Source organism: Grampus griseus (assembly GCF_964374135.1).
Source record: "Grampus griseus genome assembly, chromosome: 15".
NCBI classification, from domain to species: Eukaryota; Metazoa; Chordata; class Mammalia; order Artiodactyla; family Delphinidae; genus Grampus; species Grampus griseus.
The window spans coordinates 39336080-39357589 of record NC_139009.1 but is presented as its reverse complement, the minus strand read 5'-3'; the positions used below and the strand labels follow the sequence as shown (position 1 = coordinate 39357589).

At 37.9% G+C, this 21510-nt stretch overlaps 1 protein-coding gene across 1 annotated transcript in view; it reads right to left on the bottom strand.

The window, feature by feature from the left end:
- GTF2A1L (general transcription factor IIA subunit 1 like) overlaps positions 1-18468 on the bottom strand; it is a gene marked incomplete at both ends in the record, with an annotated part of 58988 nt that extends 40520 nt beyond the window's left edge. Inside the window, 3 exons of the mRNA XM_082672163.1 lie at positions 15514-15637; positions 15831-15932; positions 18448-18468. Of these exons, the coding sequence (XP_082528289.1) occupies positions 15514-15637; positions 15831-15932; positions 18448-18468 (247 nt within the window). The remainder of the gene's footprint in view (positions 1-15513; positions 15638-15830; positions 15933-18447) is intronic.
- Between the last annotated feature and the right edge of the window lie 3042 nt (positions 18469-21510).

The following is a 21510-nucleotide window of genomic DNA, read 5'->3' as shown; positions in this document are numbered from 1 at the left end:
CCCACGCACCTATGGTCAAATAATCTATGAAAAAGGAGGCAAGGATATACAATGGAGAAAAGACAGTCTCTTCAATAAGTGGTGCTAGGAAAACTGGACAGCTACATGTGAAAGAATGAAATTAGAATACTCCCTAACACCATACACAAAAATAAACTCAAAATGGATAAGAGACCTAAATGTAAGACCGGACACTATAAAACTCTTAGAGGAAAACATAGGAAGAACACTCTGACATAAATCACAGCAAGATCTTTTTTGATCCACCTCTTAGAGCAATGGAAATAAAAACAAAAATAAACAAATGGGACCTAATGAAACTTAAAAGCTTTTGCACAGCAAAGGAAACCATAAACAAGACGAAAAGACAACCCTCAGAATGGGAGAAAATATTTGCAAATGAATCAATGGACAAAGGATTAATCTCCAAAATATATAAACAGCTCATGCAGCTCAATATTAAACAAACAACCCAATCCAACAATGGGCGGAAGACCTAAATAGACATTTCTCCAAAGAAGACATACAGATGGCCAAGAAGAACATGAAAAGCTGTTCAACATCCCTAATTATTAGAGAAATGCAAATCAAAACTACAATGAGGTATCACTTCACACCAGTTAGGATGGGCATCATCAGAAAACCTACAAATAACAAATGCTGGAGAGGGTGTGGAGAAAAGGGAACCCTCTTGCACTGTTGGTGGGAATGTAAATTGATACAGCCACTATGGAGAACAGTATGGAGGTTCCTTAAAAAACTAAAAATAGAATTACCATATGATCCAGCAATCCCACTACTGGGCATATACCCAGAGAAAACCATAATTCAAAAAGACACATGCACCCCAATGTTCACTGCAGCACTATTTACAATAGCCAAGTCATGGAAGCAACCTAAATGCCCATCAACAGATGCATGGATAAAGAAGATGTGGTACATATAACAATGGAATATTACTCAGCCCTAAAAAGGAACAAAATTGGGTCATTTGTAGTGACGTGGATGGATCTAGAGACTGTCATACAGATTGAAGTAAGTCAGAAAGAGAAAAACAAATATCGTATATGAACGCATGTATGTGGAACCTAGAAAAATGGTACAGATGAACCGGTATGCAGGGCAGAAGTTGAGACACAGATGTAGAGAACAAATGTATGGACACCAAGGGGGGAAGGCTGCGGGGGGGGGTGGGGATGGTGGTGTGCTGAATTGGGTGATTGGGATTGACATGTATACACTGATGTTTATAAAACTGATCACTAATAAGAACCTGCTATATAACAAAATAAATAAAATAAAATTCAAAAATTAAAAAAAATAGGGCTTCCCTGGTGGCGCAGTGGTTGAGAGTCCGCCTGCTGATGCAGGGGACACGGGTTCGTGCCCCAGTCCGGGAAGATCCCACATGCCGTGGAGGGGCTGGGCCCGTGAGCCATGGCCGCTGAGCCTGCGTGTCCAGAGCCTGTGCTCTGCAATGGGAGAGGCCACAACAGTGAGAGGCCCATGTACAGGAAAAAAATAATAATAATAAGTCTTAATACTACTCAGCCATAAAAAAGAACAAAATAATGTCATTTGCAGCAACATGGATGAACCTAGAGATTGTCATACTGAGTGAAGTAAGTCAGACAGAGAAAGACAAACATCATATGATATCACTTATATGTGAAATCCAAAAAAATGGTACAAATGAACTTATTTACAAAACAGAAACAGAGTCACAGATGTACAAATAAACTTATGGTTACCAGGTAGGGAAAGGGGGAGGGATAAATTGGGAGATTGGGATTGATATATACACACTACTATATATAAAATAGGTAACTAATAGGGAACTACTGCATAGCACAGGGAACTCTTCTCAATACTCTGTAATGACCTATATGGGAAAAGAATCTAAAAAAGAGTGGATAGATGTATATGTATAATTGATTCACTTTGCAGTACAGCTAAAACTAACACAATATTTTAAATCAACTATACTCCAATAAAATTTTTTTAAGTAAGTCTAAAGAACAAATAGTTATTAGAAGGATCTCAGTTGACCAATGTAACCTTAAACCTTACCTCAAGGTTCATTTTACCTACTTGAACCTGACAGAAGACCATTTTGCCTTTTCTTTAATAAAAACAAAAACATTTTAGCATGTTTATGCAGCACGTATTTACTGAATGTAATGTTTTTTATGGTATTTTTTCACATATTGTATTAAGAACTGTCCTAAAGACCCATTTCTGACACTAGCATGGCTCCATGATATACCACAAACAGCTCAGAAGAGCAAATTTTTTTTAACTAACGATTCTTCTCACATTAAGACAACAGAAGTGAAGCTACAAAGACTGATGGTTAATGAAGTACAAAATTATTTTTATCCTCTGTCATCTATAGCTTTACTTCTTAACCAGCATTCTTTTTGGAAAGGCTAAATTAGAACTGGAGTGGCAGGAACACAATGGTATTAGTCTTAATTAGCTGAAGTGAGAAAAGCTGAGGCTGGTACAGCATAAGCCATAGCCTGAGAGGAAACAAAAATCTGTTAACATACTGTCTGAAGCAATTAAATGAATTTCTTGAGGAAAAATAGCAACAATTCTCCCCTGTTAAATACTCAGCAATAAATCCCAAAGGATAATTCTCTCCACTCCTACAAATCAAACAGAGCTAAAAGAGTTTTAAGAGTTTCTTTAGAGCCATCAAAAAATTGAACTAACAAAATTTTAGAGTAAAGTTTCATGTAGCTTCTACTTAATTTTGATACTAAATTCACCAGTTATATTCATCATTCATATACATTCACGAATTACGTACACCATTATATGTGCCTGAAACGTACTTTTTAAAATACTCAAGATAGTGTCAATAACCAATTAAGTTTTAACTGAATACATGTTTTTACTTAAAGTGTCAGAATTTTGGTCTTCATGTATATATTCTAGAAATAGTAAATTTCATAAACAATAAGCTTTAGAATAAAGGAAGAATTTAATCCGACAAATATAATTTAAGGAGTTTTGCAGAAAAAATAGCATAGCACAACAACATTCACATTTATAAGTGTATTCTTCCCTACACACCAAAAAGTCTTTGATACATTAAGGCAGTTAACCATTGAACAATATTTGGTCCCTCTTTGAACCATACCAAATTTTAATATCCAAGTCACATTATTCAAGAGGTGCAAAAACTGGTAAATTTCTTTTTTGTGACTACTCTTTAGTATATGACTGTCTCCTGATGACCACACTGAATATTCTAACTCAAACCACCTCAAGAAACAACATTGCTGAAAATTTTAACAGATCCAAATTCAAGAACAACAGGACATACAGTTTGTACCTGAAGTTTAGGAGTTTTAATGCTCAAAGATGAAAGCTAACAAACGTCTCAATGTTCCTGGTTCTTCCCTGTCTTCCTCCCACAATGACTGATGGCTTCATCAAAAAGACTATGTGACATGAAGACCAAATAGCAGAAGATGATTTGAATTGCCCTAGAAATAAGGCAATTATAGACAAAGTGACTACCTGTCCCAGTGTGCTCAGGACAGTCCTAGTTTACACCTGTTATTCTGAGGTTATTATTATTATTACTATTTATTTATTTATTTATGACTGCCTTGGGTCTTTGTTGTTGCGCGCGGGCTTCCTCTAGTTGCAGCAAGTGGGGGCTACTCTTCGTTGCAGTGTGCGGGCTTCTCACTGCGGTGGCTTCTCTTGTTGCGGAGCTCGGGCTCTAGGCACGTGGGCTTCGGTACTTGTGGCACGTGGGCTCTAGAGTGCAGGCTCAGTAGTTGTGGCGCACGGGCTTAGTTGCTCCACTGCATGTGGGATCTTCTCAGACCAAGGATCAAACCCATGTCCCATGCATTGGCAGACAGATTCTCAACCACTGCACCACCAGGGAAATCCTGAGGTTATTATTAACAGAATCCCATTTCTCTCTCAAAAGTGGATTATAGGGCTTCCCTCGTGGTGCAGCGGTTGGGAGTCCGCCTGCCGATGCAGGGGACGCGGGTTCGTGCCCCGGTCTGGGAGGATCCCACATACCGCGGGGCATCTGGGCCTGTGGGCCATGGCTGCTGGACCTGTGCGTCCGGAGCTTGTGCTCCGCAGCAGGAGGGGCCGCAGTGGTGAGAGGCCCGCGTACCGCAAAAAAAAAAAGAAAAAAGAAGAAAAGTGGATTATAAGCAAAAGACCCAGAATAGCCAATATGATATTCAAGGAGAAAATGATGAACTACTATCACTACCCAACTTCAAGACTTACTGTAAAGCTACAGTAATCAAGACAGTGTACACAAATAGATGGCAAAAAAATAGACAAATAGATCAGTGGAACAGAACAGACAGCCAAGAAATAGATCCCCATAAATATAACCAACTGATCTTTGACAAAGGAGCATAAGCTGTACGATGGAGCAAAGATAGTCTCTTCAACAAATAGTGCTGGAACAACTGAACATCCAGTGCAAAAAAAAAAATGAACCTAGATACAGACCTTACACGCTTCACAAAAGTTAACTCAAAATGGATCACAGAGCTAAATGTAAAATGCAAAACTGTAAAACTCCTAGAAAATAACATATGAGAAAATCTACATGACTTGAGCATAGCAATGACTTTTTTAATACAACACTGAAGGAACAATCCATGAAAGACATAACTGATAAGCTGGACTTCATTAAAATTAAAAACTGCTTTGCAAAAGACAATGTAAGGAGAATGAGGAGACAAGCCACAGTTTGGGAGAAAATATTTGCAAAAGACATACCTGATAAGGGACTGTTATCCAAAATAAACAAAGAGATGGAGGACCTTCAAGGTGGTGGAGGAGTAAGACATGGAGATCACTTTCCTCCCCACAAATACATCAAAAATACATCTACAGTCTACCGCCATACCATCCTGAACACGCCTGATCTCGTTTGATCTCGGAAAAATACATCTACATGTGGAACAAATACTACAGAATACCTACTGAATGCTGGCAGAAGACCTCAGACTTCCCAAAAGAGCCATGTGGCTCACAGGGTCTTGGTGCTCTGGCCAGGGGTCAGGTCTGAGTCTCTGAAGTGAGAGAGCCGAGTTCAGGACACTGGACCACCACAGATATCCCGGCAAGATATCAATATAATATCAATCAGCAAGAGCTCTCCCAGAGACCTCCGTCTCAATGCTTACACCCAGCTCCACTCAACGACCAGCAAGCTCCAGTACTAGACATCCCACGCCAAACAACTAGCAAGACAGGAACACAACCCCACCCATTAGAACAGAGGCTGCCTAAAATCATATTGAATTCACAAACATCCCCAAAACACACACGAGACGTGGTCCTGACCACCAGAAAGACAAGATCCAGCCTCATCCACCAGAACACAGGCACCAGTCCCCTCCACCAGGAAGCCGACACAACCCACTGAACCAACCTTACCCACTGGGGGCAGACACCAAAAACAATGGGAACTACAAACCTGCAGGCTGGAGACCCCAAACACACTAAGTTAGGCAAGACGGGAAGACAGAGAAATATACAGCAGATGAAGGAGCAAGGTAAAAACCCACCAGACCAAACAAATGAAGAGGAAATAGGCAGTCTACCTGAAAAAGAATTCAGAATAATGATAGTAAAGATGATCCAAAATCTTGGAAACAGAATGGAGAAAATATAAGAAACATTTAACAAGGACCTAGAAGAACTAAAGAGCAAACAAACAATGATGAACAACACAATAAATGAAATTTAAAATTCTCTAGAAGGAGTCAATTGCAGAATAACTGAGGCAGAAAAACGGATAAGTGACCGGGAAGATAAAATAGTGGAAATAATTACCTCAGAGCAGAATAAAGAAAAAAGAATGAACAGAATTGAGAACAGTCTCAGAGACCTCTGGGACAACATTAAACACATCAACATTTAAATTATAGGTGTCCCAGAAGAAGAAAAGAAAAAGAAAGGGACTGAGAAAATATTTCAAGAGAATACAGTTGAAAACTTCCCTAATATGGAAAGGAAATAGTCAATCAAGTCCAGGAAGCACAGAGAGTTCCAAGCAGGATAAATCCAAGGAGAAACACGCCAAGACACATATTAATCGAACTATCAAAAGTTAAATACAAAGAAAAAATATTAAAAGCAGCAAGGGAAGAACAACAAATAACATACAAGGGAATCCCCATAAGGTTAACAGCTGATCTTTCAGCAGAAACTGCAAGCCAGTAGGGAGTGGCAGGACATATTTAAGTGATGAAAGGGAAAAACCTACAACCAAGATTACTCTACCCAGCAAGGATCTCATTCAAATTCGATGGAGAAATTAAAATCTTTACAGAGAAGCAAAAGCTAACAGAATCCAGCACCACCAAGCCACCTTTACAACAAATGCTAAAGGAACTTCTCTAGGCAGGAAACACAAGAGGAGGAAAAGACTTAAAATAACAAACCCCAAAAAACTAAGAAAATGGTAATAGGAACATACATATCAAGAGTTACCTTAAATGTAAATGGATTAAATGCTCCAACCAAAAGACACAGACTGGCTGAATGGATACAAAAACAAGACCTGTACATATGCTGTCTACAAGAGACCTACTTCAGACCTAGGGACACATACAGACTGAAAGTGAGGGGATGGAAAAAGATATTCCATGCAAATGGAAATCAGAAGAAAGCTCGAGTAGCAATACTCAGATAAAATAGACTTTAAAATAAAGAATGTTACAAGAGACAAGGAAGGACACTACATAATGATCAAGGGATCAATCCAAGAAGAAGATATAACAATTATAAATATACAGGCATCAAACATAGGAGCACCTCAACACATAAGGCAACTGCTAACAGCTCTAAAAGAGGAAATCGACAGTAACACAATAATAGTGGGGGACTTTAACATCTCACTTACACCAATGGACAGATCGTCCAAAATGAAAATAAATAAGGAAAGAGAAGCTTTAAATGACATATTAAACAAGATGGACTTAACTGATAATTATAGGAGATTCCATCCAAAAACGACAGAACACACTTTCTTCTCAAGTGCTCATGGAACATTCTCCAGGATAGATCATATCTTGGGTCACAAATCAAGCCTTGGTGAATTTAAGAAAACCGAAATCATATCAAGTATCTTTTCGAACCACAACACTACAAGACTAGATATCAATTACAGGGAAAAAAATCTGTAAAAAATACAAACACATGGAGGCTAAACAATACACTACTAAATAACCAAGAGATCACTGAAGAAATCAAAGAGGAAATCAAAAACTATCTAGAAACAAATGACAATGAAAACATGACAACCCAAAGCCTATGGGATGCTGCAAAACCAGTTCTAAGAGGGAAGTTTATAGCAATATATTCTTACCTCAAGAAACAAGAAAACTCTCAAATAAACAACCTAATGTTACACCTAAAGCAAATAGAGAAAAAGGAACCAAAAAAACCCCCAAAGTTAGCAGAAGAAATCATAAAGATCAGATCAGATAATAAATGAAAAAAAAATGAAGGAAACAATAGCAAAGATCAATAAAACTAAAACCTGGTTCTTTGAGAAGATAAACAAAATTGATAAACCATTAGCCACACTCATCAAGAAAAAGAGGGAGAGGACTCAAATCAATAAAATCAGAAATGAACAAGAAGTTACAACAGACACTGCAGAAATATAAAGGATCATGAGAGATTACTACAATCAATTGTATGCCAATAAAATGGACAACCTGGAAGAAATGGACAAATTCTTAGAAAAGCAAAACCTTCCAAGACAGAACCAGGAAGAAATAGAAAATATAAACAGACCAATCACAAGTAATGAAATTGAAACTGTGATTAAAAATCTTTCAACAAACAAAAGCCCAGGACCAGATGGCTTCACAGGGGAATGTTATCAAACATTTAGAGAGGGGCTAACACCTATCGTTCTCAAACTCTTCCAAAATATAGCAGAGGGAGGAACACTCCCAAACTCATTCTATGAGGCCACCATCACCCTGATACCAAAACCAGACAAAGCTGTCACAAAGAAAACTACAGGCCAGTAACACTGATGAACACAGATGCAAAAACCCTCAACAAAATACTAGCAAACAGTATCCAACAGCACTTTAAACAGATCATACACCATGATTAAGTGGGGTTTATCCCAGGAATGCAAGGATTCTTCAATATACACAAATCAATCAATGTGATACACCATATTAACAAATTGAAGGAGAAAACCCGTATGATCATCTCAATAGATGCTGAAAAAGCGTTTTACAAAATTCAACACCAATTTATGATAAAACCTCTCCAGAAAGTAGGCATAGAGGGAACTTACCTCAACATAATAAAGGCCATATATGACAAACCTGCAGCCAACATCACTCTCAATGGGGAAAAATGAAACCATTTCCACTAAGATAAGGAACAAGACAAGGTTGCCCACTCTCACCACTATCATTCAACTTAGTTTTGGAAGTTTCAGCCACAGCAATCAGAGAAGAAAAAGAAGTAAAAGGAATCCAAATAGAAAAGAAGAAGTTAAACTGTCACTGTTTGCAGATGACATGATACTATACATAGAGAATCCTAAAGATGCTACCAGAAAACTACTAGAGCTAATCAATGAATTTGGTAAAGTAGCAGGATACAAAATTAATGCACAGAAATCTCTTGCATTCCTATACACTAGTGATGAAAAATCTGAAAGAGAAAGTAAGGAAACACTCCCATTTACCACTGCAACAAAAAGAATAAAATATCTAGGAATAAACCTACCTAAGAAGACAAAAAACCTGTATGCAGAAAACTATAAGACACTGATGAAAGAAATTAAAGATGACATAAGCAGATGGAGACATATACCATGCTCCTGAATTGGAAGAATCAACATTGTGAAAATGACTATACTACTCAAAGCAATCTGCAGATTCAATGCAATCCCTATCAAATTACCAATGGCATTTTTCACAGAGGTAGAACAAAAAATTTTACAATTTGTATGGAAACACAAAAGACCCCAAATAGCCAAAGCAATCATGAGAAAGAAAAATGGAGCTGGAGGGATCAGGCTCCTGGACTTCAGACTATAATACAAAGCTACAGTAATCAAGACAGTATGGTGCTGGCACAAAAAGAGAAATATAGATCAACGGAACAGGATAGAAAGCCCAGAGATAAACCCATGCACATATGGTCACCTTATCTTTGATAAAGGAGGCAAGAATATACAATGGAGAAAAGACAGCCTCTTCAATAAGTGGTGCTGGGAAAACTGGACAGCTACATGTAAAAGAATGAAATTAGAACACTTCCTAACACCATACACAAAAATAAACTCAAAATGGATTAAAGACCTAAATGTACAGCCAGACACTATAAAACTCTTAAAGAAAAACATAGGCAGAACAACCTATGACATAAATCACAGCAAGATCCTTTTTGACCCACCTGCTAGAGAAATGGAAATAAAAACAAAAATAAGCAATGGGACCTAATGAAACTTAAAAGCTTTTGCACAGCAAAGGGAACCGTAAACAAGATGAAAAGACAATCCTCAGAATGGGAGAAAATATTTGCAAAGCAACTGACAAAGGATTAATCTCCAAAATATACAAGCAGCTCATGCAGCTCAATATCAAAAACAACCCAATTCAAAAATGGGCAGAAGACCTAAATCGACATTTCTCCAACAAAGACATACAGATTGCCAATAAACACATGAAAGGATGTTCAACATCATTAATCATTAGAGAAATACAAATCAAAACTACAATGAGGTATCACCTCACACTGGTCCGAATGGCCACCATCAAAAAATCTACAAACAAGAAATGCTGGAGAAGGTGTGGAGAAAAGGGAACCCTCTTGCACTGTTGGTGGGAATGTAAATTGACACAGCCACTATAGAGAACAGTATGGAGGTTCCTTAAAACCTAAAAATAGAACTACCATATGACCCTGCAATCCCACTACTGGGCATATACCCTGAGAAAACCATAATTCAAAAAGAGTCATGTAACACAATGTTCATTGCAACACTATTTGCAATATCCAGCACATGAAAGCAACCTACGTGCCCACTGACAGATGAATGGACGAAGAAGATGTGGCACATATATACAATGGAATGTTACTCAGCCATCAAAAGAAATTAAACAGTTATTTGTTGTGAGGTGGATGGACACAGAGTCTGTCACACAGAGTAAAGTAAGTCAGAAAGAGAAAAACAAATACCATATGCTAACACATATATACGGAATCTAAAAAAAATGGTTCTGAAGAACCTAGGGGCAGGACAGGAATAAAGATGCAGACGTAGAGAATGGACTTGAGGACACGGGGAGGGGGAAGTGTAAGCTGGGACGAAGTGAGAGAGTGGCATGGACATATATACAGTACCAGATATAAAACAGATAGCTAGTGGGAAGCAGCCGCATAGCACAGGGGGATCAGCTCGGTGCTTTGTGTCCACCTAGAGGAGTGGGATAGGGAAGGTGGGAGGGAGACTCAAGAGGGAGGGTATATGGGGATATATGTGTTCGTATAGCTGATTCACTTTGTTCTACAGCAGAGACTAACACACCACTGTAAAGCAATTATACTCCAATAAAGATGTTAAAAAAAAGTAAAAAAAAAAAAATAAAAGGCAAATTTACAAAAAAAAAAAAAAAAACAAAGAACTCTCAAAACTTAACAATAAGCAAACAAACCAATTAAAAAATGGGCCAAAGACCTAAATAGACACTTCACCAAAGAAGATATATATATGGCAAATAAGCATATGAAAAATATAAAAGATGCTCCATATCATATGTCATTGGGGAAATGTAAATTAAAACGAGATACCACTACACCCCTACTGGAATGGACAAAATTCAGAACACTGATAACAGCAATATGCTGGCAAGTATGCGGAGCAACAGACTCTCATTCATTGCTGGGGAATGTAAAATGGTTCAGCCACTTTGGAAGACAGTTTGACAGTTTCTTACCAAGCTAAACATACTCTTACCATAGGATCCAGCAATCACACTTCTTGGTATTTGCCCAAAGGAGCTGAAAACTTATTTCTTCACAAAAACCTGCACACAAATGTTTACAGCACTTTTATTCATAATTGCCAAAACCTGGCAGCAACCAAGATGTCATCCCTCAGTAGGCGAATGGATATATAAACTGTGGTACCTCCGGACAATGGAATATTATTCAGTGCTGAAAAGAAAGGAGCTATCAAGCCATGAAAAGACATGGAAGAAACTTAAAATCATATTACTGAACTTCCCTGGTGGCACAATGGTTAAGAATCCGTCTGCCAATGCAGGGGACACGAGTTCAAGCCCTGGTCCGGGAGAATCCCACATGCCACGGAGCAACTGGGCCCGTGCGCCAGAACTACTGAGTCTGCGCTCTGGAGCCCACAAGCCACAATTGCTGAGCCCACCATGCCACAACTGCTGAAGCCTGTGTGCCTAGAGCCTGTGCTCTGAAGCGGGAGAAGCCACCGCAATGAGAAGCCCGTGCACCGCAACAAAGAGTAGCCCCCGCTCACCGCAACTAAAGAAAACCCGGGTGCAGCAACGAAGATCCAACGCAGCCAAATATAAATATCATATTACTAACTGAAAGAAGCCAACCTGAAAAGGCTGTATACTATAGTGTTACAACTACATGACATTCTAGAAAAGGCAAAACTATGGAGACAGTAAAAAGATCAGTGGTTGCCAGGGACTGGTGTGAGGGGAACAGATGCAGAGGAGCACAGAAGATATTTTGGGCAATGGATATACTCTGTACGAAACTATTACAATGGAGTCAAGTCATTATAAACTTGCCCAACCCCACAGAATGTACAACACCAAAAGTGACAATGTAAACTATGGTCTTTGGGTGTTTACGATGTGTCAATGCAGGTTCATCAACTGTAATAAATGTACCACTCTGGTGGGGTATGTTAACTGGAGAGGCTATGCATGAGGGGGAGCAAGGAGTACATGGGAAATCTCTGTACCCTCTCTCAAATTTGCTGTGAACCTAAAGATGTTCTAAAAAATTAAGTATTTTTTAAAAGTGGATTATAAATTATATATAATAGAATATAAGAATAGAACAGCAGTTCTCAAAGTTTAGTGTACAAACCCCTGGGGGTCCCTAAGATACTTTCAGGGTGTTCATAAGGTCAAAACTATTTTTATAATATCAAAACAATATATGCCTTTTTAATTTTTCACTAAATATTTTAAGGCGGGGGGTGGTGCTGACATTTGCACTGATAGCACAAAGCCGTGATAAATAAAACTGAAGGCACCTTCACGTGAATTAAGCTTGTAAGCGCCAAACCTTACTAGTGCTCATTGTATTTATTCTCCATTGCTATTTACTCACAGTTTAAAAATAAACAAATAAAACCAGCAACAACGAAACTGTTTCACTTAAGAAATTCCTTAATGTAACCATAAAGAATTATTTTTACTAAATTTCAACCCTCAAGTATACTTGCTTTTAGTATTCTGTGGGAGGAAACAGGAAGAACATATAAAGCATTTCTGCAGCATACAGAAGTACAGGGAAGCATGAGGAAATCCAATGGTGCTATTGTTTAAGTTGGGAGCTGACCTAGCTAATTTCTTTTGTCAAGAAACACTATTTTACCTGAAAGAAAAACTGACAGAAACTATGGTTCATCAGACTTGGGTATTTGGCAATCTTTTGAAAATGAACTAAGTGTGCCCATCACCTCAAGGAAAACAAACTGACAGTATTTGTTTGGCAATGATAAAATTCAAGCTTTCAAGCAAAAATTAGAATTTTGAAAACTATATCCATTACAGTAAGCTTCATCGCTTTCCAATACTTAAACACTTTTCTGTGAGATATGTGGAGATATTAATATGATTTTTTATCCTGTACAATGACCAATGTGTCAAATGTATAACTCAGTGAACCAATATTTTCCACGTCACCCACGTATGTTACAAAATTACACAGGGGTTAGACAGTCATTCAAAATGCAAGATATACCAGTGAACTTTAACATCACAAAAAGTCCATTGATATGGTTTCAGGTTACACGTTGCAGCTAACCTCTCAGAAACTACCACGTGTTGAGTTTTAGCATAGTACCAAATTACCTGAAAAAGCTATTAAAACACTCTTCCTTTTCCAATTATCTATCTGTGGAAGATTAGATTTTCTCCTGCCAAAACTACATATCACAACAGATTAAATTTAGAAATAGATATGAGAATCCAGCTGTCTTGTATTAAGCCAGACATTAACAAGAATTGCAGAAAAGTAAAACAATACCAGTCTTCTCACTAAATATTTTTTTATTCTGGAAAAGAGTTATTTTTAACAAATATATATTAACATACAATCATTTTTTAAATTAATAAATCAACATTTTAAAAATTTCTCAGCTTTAATTTCTAATATGGTAAATAGATACTAACAACCCACATAAAAGGAAGCACTTTGAGGTTCTCAATTTTTAAGTGTAAAGAGGTCCTGAGACCAAAAAAAAAAAGTTGACAACTGAAGATACGGCAAATGACTAAACAAATGGATAACAGAGTCAAAGAAAATACAACAGGGCAAACAAATTTTAACAGTGGAGAAGACAAAGGCAAAGGACTCATTCCACTGTAGATTTAATTTGAACTTGTTATCAAGAGATAGAAAGGTTGTAGTGTATGTTTAGGCTACCTTAATCAGGCTTTTAGAAGCATACAACAAGATGATATAATTAAAAAGTACTTCAATTTTATGAGGCTGTTTACTTCAAGAATCTTATTGCAGAGTACCTAGAAATGAAGAGGGATAGGAAAAAGGCCTATAACGCAGTTTTACAGGATACATGTGCTTCCTCTTCACTTCATCATGAATGATGCAGAAAAGAATAAGAAGAAAAACTGTCTTGTTTAAATGGAATTATTTCAATTATTCTAACCTCTAAGACAGAATTAGAAAGAAAGAAGTGCTGAGTGAAAGTCAGCTAGATATATTAGTCGCAAGACTATTTTGTGATTTAAATCACTGGTAATATTACCATCTTGAGGCAAAATCAAGTATTACAATAGGGTTCCAGCTAGTCTTTTCTTAAGAACCATGCTTTTCATAAAAGACAATCAAATATTTTACTACTCCACATTCACCACCCTCCAAGCCACTCCTAAGGAAAAAATCTTTAAAGTTCTCTAATGAAGAAAAAAATTAAAAGAATGTTATTTAAATAGAGAAATAAAAGGGATGCCCTAATAAAACAGTAAAGTTAAAAATGAAAGCATAGCCAAAAACCGAACAATTGATGTAATTCAGTGTGTCAGCTTAATAATTAAAACAGCCATGCTAACCCTTAAAGAGCAACGTTACACATTTTAAGCACAGCATTATATAAGTTGTGTTTGGTAACTCAACACTCATTGTTATTTTCATTTTTATACATTATAATTGCTGTCACACTTAAATTCTCTCATTTTGCAATAGACGAGGTAGTAGCCTCCTTACTATCGATATTTTCCCCTCACCTTGACCCACAAGATTTTCATGTGAATTTTCCCAAGTATGCCATGAACAATCTAGTTTTTACTGACAATCTAATCCAAAATCTACCCTTACCTCTTGCAGACATTCATCTATTGAATTTCGGCTAAATCCAATAAAACCTACTTGTGTGTGTCTGTCTGTATCTGCACACGTCTGTATCTGGGTGTGTCCCCTGAGTCTGGATATGTCTGTTGGTGTGTGCCTCTGTGGCTGTCAGTGCATCCCTATGTGCCTGCATCTCTGTACATCAACATGTAGATGTATATACACACACATCAGGATAGCATAAGGATTATAAGAATCAGAGGAGAAAAAAAGAAATAAAGGCTAGAAAGATATAATAGTATTGTTTTATCTTTTAGCAGTTAGTCTTTTCCAGTTTAAATTGATAGACATAATATGGACAAATATTTCCCTTAAAAGCAGAGGTCTAGATTTAAGTCCAAGATTAAAGACAATACGCATATGGTCCATTTCTAGCCATCATTTTATATCCAAAACTGTGAAGTAGCCTGAATAACCTCCATATTCCTGTTTATACTCCATTTTGCTTCCATTTCAATTACAGAATTACAATACATACAGATAGCAAGAGAAAGAGAAAGAATGCACAAGCTTGCAAGCACCCATCTTTCCCTCTGCTTCTTCACCAACTGGCTGGATTACTCCTTTACTAGAGCCAATCAAATCCTCTGAGATAAACAAAGGGTATTTCCAATAGCCCACAGACTATATAATTTGTTCCTATGAAGTAAGGCTTTGTCACCTTTGTGGACTATAATAGTTTTAAAAATAGTTTAAATAACCTAATTTTTTTGTCAATAATTACATGGCAGTGATGACTTATCCTGTGTTCTTTTAATAGCAATGATTTTGAAGTCCAAGCCCTCTCCCCTTAAGAACATTACCCTAATGCCAAACCACCACCAAATGAGAATTTGTTCTGCATATAGTACTAATTTACTAACTATATCCAACCTGTTGATGATTGCAATGTTTGGTGCAAGCTGTGTGGCAACTGAAGGGTGAACAAAGGCAAATGGACACCATTTCTGAAGAAGTCTTCTGTTGCTTTAGACTGCAAAACCTTTGTTTCCCAGAGCTGCAGAGAAAAACAAAATGTTTGCTCTAAAAAAAAAAAAATTAGGATATTTACTCATATTTTTTACTTTTAAATTGTCAGCTGAAGGCACAGTAAATGGGTAAGTATTAAACTATAATTAAGGGGTTTGAATTTAATTTATCCATTTTTTTAAGCTGAAAAAACAAGAGAGAAACTTCTACTGTCTACAAACCTGCTTCAAGTCTTTTAAGACTTGTTCCTCTATACCTTCTTCAGCAAATAGATCCCGCACTCCTTCAATTACATCTTCAATTACAGATCTGTAGAGTTTAGGCTACATAAAAGCAATTGTTAAAGTTTTACATTCTCAAGTTTGAGTGTATCCAGCCTTAAAAAACATGCAGTATACACTTTCTAATCTTATATTTGAAGAAAAGCCACCGTAAGGATTTTCACTCTGTGCATCCTATTCCCAATACAGTCTTAGCTTTCCATAAATTGGTTAACTTCAGACCCACAGTCTCAGCTTATCTATAGGGCTGAATCACAATACTACAAGAAAATATGAGATAATAATCTCATCAAGATGTATGGTTACTTTTAGGATCCTTGGCTTTTGTGTCAGTATTTAACCTCCACACTCCTTTTTAAAAAGGAAATTAATTTAAGACAGGTGGAAATGAACCTTTTGTTTTCAATTTACCTTTTTCTCAGAGGGACCCAGAGAGCTTTTTTAGAGTTTGCTATATTACTTCCATAAATGTAAATAAATTCCAAGCCATAAATTTGGGGCAAGCATCTACAATAGAGTCACCAAATTCTGTCCCGCTTCCAACATACAGAGTCCAAAAAGATATTCTGAACCATGGTCAAGTAAAAGTACAACTGCACCAAAAAGGATTTCCTAAGAGAAACTATGGAGGACATAAACAAAGCTTACCCTTCCACAATCTGCATACTGCAGAGACTAAGTAACATCCTAAAAGCAGATCTTTACCAGATTAAAAACTGGTCAATATCAATAGAAAAACAGCCCTGTGAAATAAACTGAGTCCTTCAAATCTATGTAAACTGTGCTCCACTCCCACCCTAGTCCAAAATGGCAATGCTAGGAAATTCCCTGGCAGTCCAGTGGTTAGGACTCAGCGCTTTCACTGCCTGGGTTCAATCCCTGGTGTGGGGACTAAGATCCCGCAAGCCACGCGGCACCACCAAAAAAGATCAAATAAAATTAAATAAAATTAAAAAATGCAAAAAAAGAATGGCAATGCTAAGTGTACTGACAATACTGACCTAGTGGAAGTTCTACTGATAAGAAATAACAAAATAGGAATTTAGTTGAATTGCTCTTATTTCAAATTGCTTAATCAGGCCAAATTGAAAATTCTGTCATTCTAGGACTGCTTTTTCATACTACTCAGTTAGTATTCTAAGTACTCCTATTCATGCGAAGAGTAGTTAGGTATTAAACATATTCCTTCTAAAGACCCAGAGTGAGCCTATGAAAAAGCCAATCAGTAATATTTAAATAATACGTTATTCACAAGCATAGTCAATAAGATTAAGTGCCCTAGATTAGTTCCTTCTTCTAAAACAGTCTACCCTGATAAAGCCGTGCTTATCTGATGTGTCAGTGTTAGGCCCAGCTAGTGTGATCACACTTAAAGCTAGAGGTAAAAACTCCTACGGATAAAAACATCTTTTAAGATCTACCCTCAGAATGTAACAGCAGCCATCAAAAATAACCCATTAGAACATAATTTTTCAAAAGCAAAGTAGGAATTGAACATACTTTCTCTTCTAGGACTACAGCTAGACTTTATATTCTTTCCCTGTTATTTTCATTAGTATATGTATAGTCCACTATGCATAGCCCAGGAAATCCATCTTAACCTCTTCCCTATGTAAAAGAAAACACACACACACTCGTTGGAGTTTCATCATCAAATAAAATGGTATACACGGTAAGCTTACATTCAAGCATAATTATTTCACATATATTAAAATACATTATCAGAAAAAGGATACACATTAAAATAACTTGTCTTCAGAAATGAACCATTTTATCCTTCGTATGTATAGATGGAACCCATAAAACAACACAGATCAGGACAAGCACATTGCCTTTCACCAAATGTGAAGTCTGTTGAAATGAACTGAAAATAAACGTGATTTCTTGACTTTTTTTCTTTAAATCAATTTTTAGGATTGATAGAGGGTCTCACAAGACCATTTAGCCTGTCAGTTCTCATGCGAGGTTTACGTACTCCTTAATGGTAACAAAGCAACCAGACGTTTTATCAATTCCAACTGTACACTTAAACATTAAGATGCTTAAGGATGGGGAAATGGAGGGGTGCGGGAGAACTCTAAAAATATGTGGTGGGGTAACCTAAAGTATCACATTACCTGTTATTTCGGGTAAATAATATAGCTTAGACTCAACAGTGGTCATACTAAAATTAAGAACTACAATTAGACTACAACTGAACTCAGTAATTCTAAACACACTAAACTGGGAGGCTTAAGTTCCGTTCCGTCTCTAACCACCTTCTCAAATCCTCACTCTAGAGGACCTCAGTTCGATGAGGAGTAAGAAGAAGAAGAGGGGCGCTTGTTTTTCTGGCGGGGGGCCTGGTCCAACTTCCGGCTGAGCTACTGGCCCTCATCTACTTCCTCTAACACGGAGGAGAAGGACAGAGGAGCCCCTAAGGGAGAGGGCTCCTGAAAGTCTGTAAAGAGCCAGGAGGGAAAAAAAAAAGGGTGTACGGAGCTCCACTGCCATGAGCCCAGGACCGCGCTCCCTCTGCACGGAGCACAGGCCGAGAGGCCAGGCTGGTGGTCCTTACCACCGGGTTGACGGACTCCATGACCGCCGCTCCAGCGCCTTGCCGCTTGCGCCTGCGCAGCACGCGATGCGCCTCCGAGGACCGTTCTCTGCGTGCTTTGAACGTAGGTGCACGTTGTCCACGCAACGCCGTCAGGACGCTGGGGGCGGGGCGGGGGAGGAGACAAAGGTTAATGACGAGGGCTAAGTGGAGTCGCGCTGCAGAGGCAGTTAAGAGGTTGACCTGAAAGTGCAAAGAGACCAGATAAAACGGGGTGGTTAACTCTGGTGTAACCAGCTTTGGGCCGTTCACATGACCCTTGAAGAGCCTTTATTTTCTCAATCTATAAAATAAAGGCTAAGAAAATAGGGGATGAGCAATGCAGCGGTAGATCCCAGTTCACTTTACCTTTGAGAAGAGGGGAGCTAGTGGTATCTGTCCTTTCCTTCTGCCAATTTTCATTCCTCCCCTTACGCCCCAGTCACAGCTGAACTCCAGTATATAATAAGAGTCAAACTCTTCTAAGATTGGTTCTCAAAGTGTACGACAGCAACATCAGCTTCATCTGGAAACCTGTTAAAAATGCAAATTATTGGGTCCCTCCCCAGACCTACTGAATCAGAAACTCTGAGGCTGGGACCTAGCCTTCTGTAACTTTAACATGCTCTCCAGGTGATTCTGATGGGCACTTCAATGAGACTCTTTGTCCCAAACCAAAGATTTTCAGCTTTGGCTGCACACTGAAATCACCTGGGGAGCTTAATAAAGGTTTGGCACCTGAGTCTCACCCCAGAGAATCTGATTCTATTATGCAGCCAAGTTGGAGAACCACTGCTAAAATAAAGTCAGCACCCCAATACCACCCAGGCTCCTTTTCCTCCTCAGGCAGAAATGACACTCTTGACCTGTAATAATTCCCTCCTTCCCCTGAAGGGTAGAGCATCTAGGGCATACCTTGCCTAGGGCTGAGGGTAGATGTAAGCACAGATAACCTAGATGGTTAGATAAGGGAACAAGTCATTTATTGCCACTACTCTGCCTTTTAAAACAGCCTTTCTAGCCTGCAGATAGATCCTGACCTAACCAGATGGCTAAGTTACTGAATGATTAAAAATCCTATCAGGTTTAAAATTGGCTGTTTATTTATTTATTTGTGCATGTAAGTTCAGTAAAGCTATTTATAACCAACCATTCTGTATTTGCTTTGCCTGGGCCAGGTACCTTATAGTTTGTGAGTTTCAAGAAGCTAATTTATATGAAGCCCTTTAGAAGACTTTCCTAAATTGAAAACTATCTGAAATTTCTTTTACAAAAAGCCAAGAATGTTACATAGTAATTTTTAATGATTGTATCTCTACCTGGCAATTTACTACCAGAAGTATTCAAAGTGACTTAACTTACACCCAAAACAGAAAGCTAAAAGCAGTCATTGATTCCTACTGATATCATAAAAATTCAATTCAATTATTCAGCTTATTGCCAAAAAATCTCATTTTTCATCTTTTTCATAGCCAAGTTTTAAAACTTTATTCCTAAATGCATAGGATTAGTAATCACCTAACTTTTTGTGACAGCATACTGTTTTATATTACTTCATTATATATTTTACCCTTCTCAGGGCTATACTATAGATCATACATACTTTTGAAATTAAATTTGGACCTTGGTACCCATAAAAAGTGTGACTGAGTTGAACTGTTGTTTCTTAGTATACTTAGTAGACTCAGGTTGCCAAGAGGTTATGTAACTGGCAGAGAAATGTCAGTAACTTTCTATTTGCCCCTGGTGGTCTGTCTGCATGGTCACTAGTAGACTAAGATATAGTTTCTTCCCAGTAATAGACAATGGCTTTTAGAGGAGGTATACTTTAACCTACATTCCAGGTGAATCCAAGTTGCAACTCTGCTCGGGACCTGAGATAGCCAGCTTCCAAGATGGCCCCCCAAAGATCCTTACCTCCTAGTATTCACCTTGTGTTCTCCCCTCCCACATTGTAGCATGGTTTGTCTGGGTGACCAACAGAAAATCAGAAGTAATGATGTATCACTTCTAAGATTAGGTTATAAATGAATGTGGCTTCCTTCCTTGGGATTCCTTCAGATCACTCACTTGGGAGAAGACAGCTGTCACGTTGTGAGGACAGTCAAGCACTCCGCCTATGGAGAGGCCCATGTGGCAAGGAACGAAGACTCCAGCCCATAGCCAACAGGGATCCCTGTTGGAAATCAATGCCTCCCCATTTGGGCTGTCAAAGGATTGCAGCCCTGACTTGTCTGCATCCCTTTGAGAGACTCTGAACCGGAAACTGTGTGAGATAATAAATATTTGTCATTTTAAGCAGTTAAGTTTGGGGATAATTTGTTACACAAAATGGGATAACTAATACAGGACCCATTCTCTGATTGGACGGTGCCTAGTGAAGGCTTGGTTTTTCCTCATTGTAATCGCAGAATTTAAGCTTTCTTGAGTACCCTCATCAGTCACAAGAGCATCTGAGAAGTATGTAAAGGAATCTTTATAGGCTGATATTTGATAGTGTTGACCCCAGGTTATCATCAAACAAGCAGACTGTTGTAGTCATGTAATGATCACATTTCTTTTGTCAATTTTTCAAACTCAGAGGGGAAGTGTGTTGCATACACAAAAGACTTTTGATGCTAAAATTGAAATGTCAAGATCCCAAAGCCTCAGTGAGGCAATTTTACAGTAACTTTTTTTTTTTTACGTTAGTAATTAGAGAATAAAAAAGGAATGCTGAGCTTTGGTCTGTCTTTGAGTACACAGTTTTTGAAATTACACCTGTGGCAAAATATAAAGCTCTTCCCCAATTGCCCATCACAGTTCAGAGCATCAGATTTTCATTTTCTCCTGTTTTGTTTAGAGGCTATAATATCTATTTAACATATCATTTGTAATCAACACTAGTTTTGTAACATTTAAGCAAATCTTAATAATCAGATTAATTTCTCTGCATTCTGTAAGTTCATATTACTTTTGCCTAGAGGTTTCAGTGAGTGATATTATAAAAGTAAAGAAAAAACTTCTCTTTGTTTATTGTGAGAAAAGGCCATATCTATGAAGTCC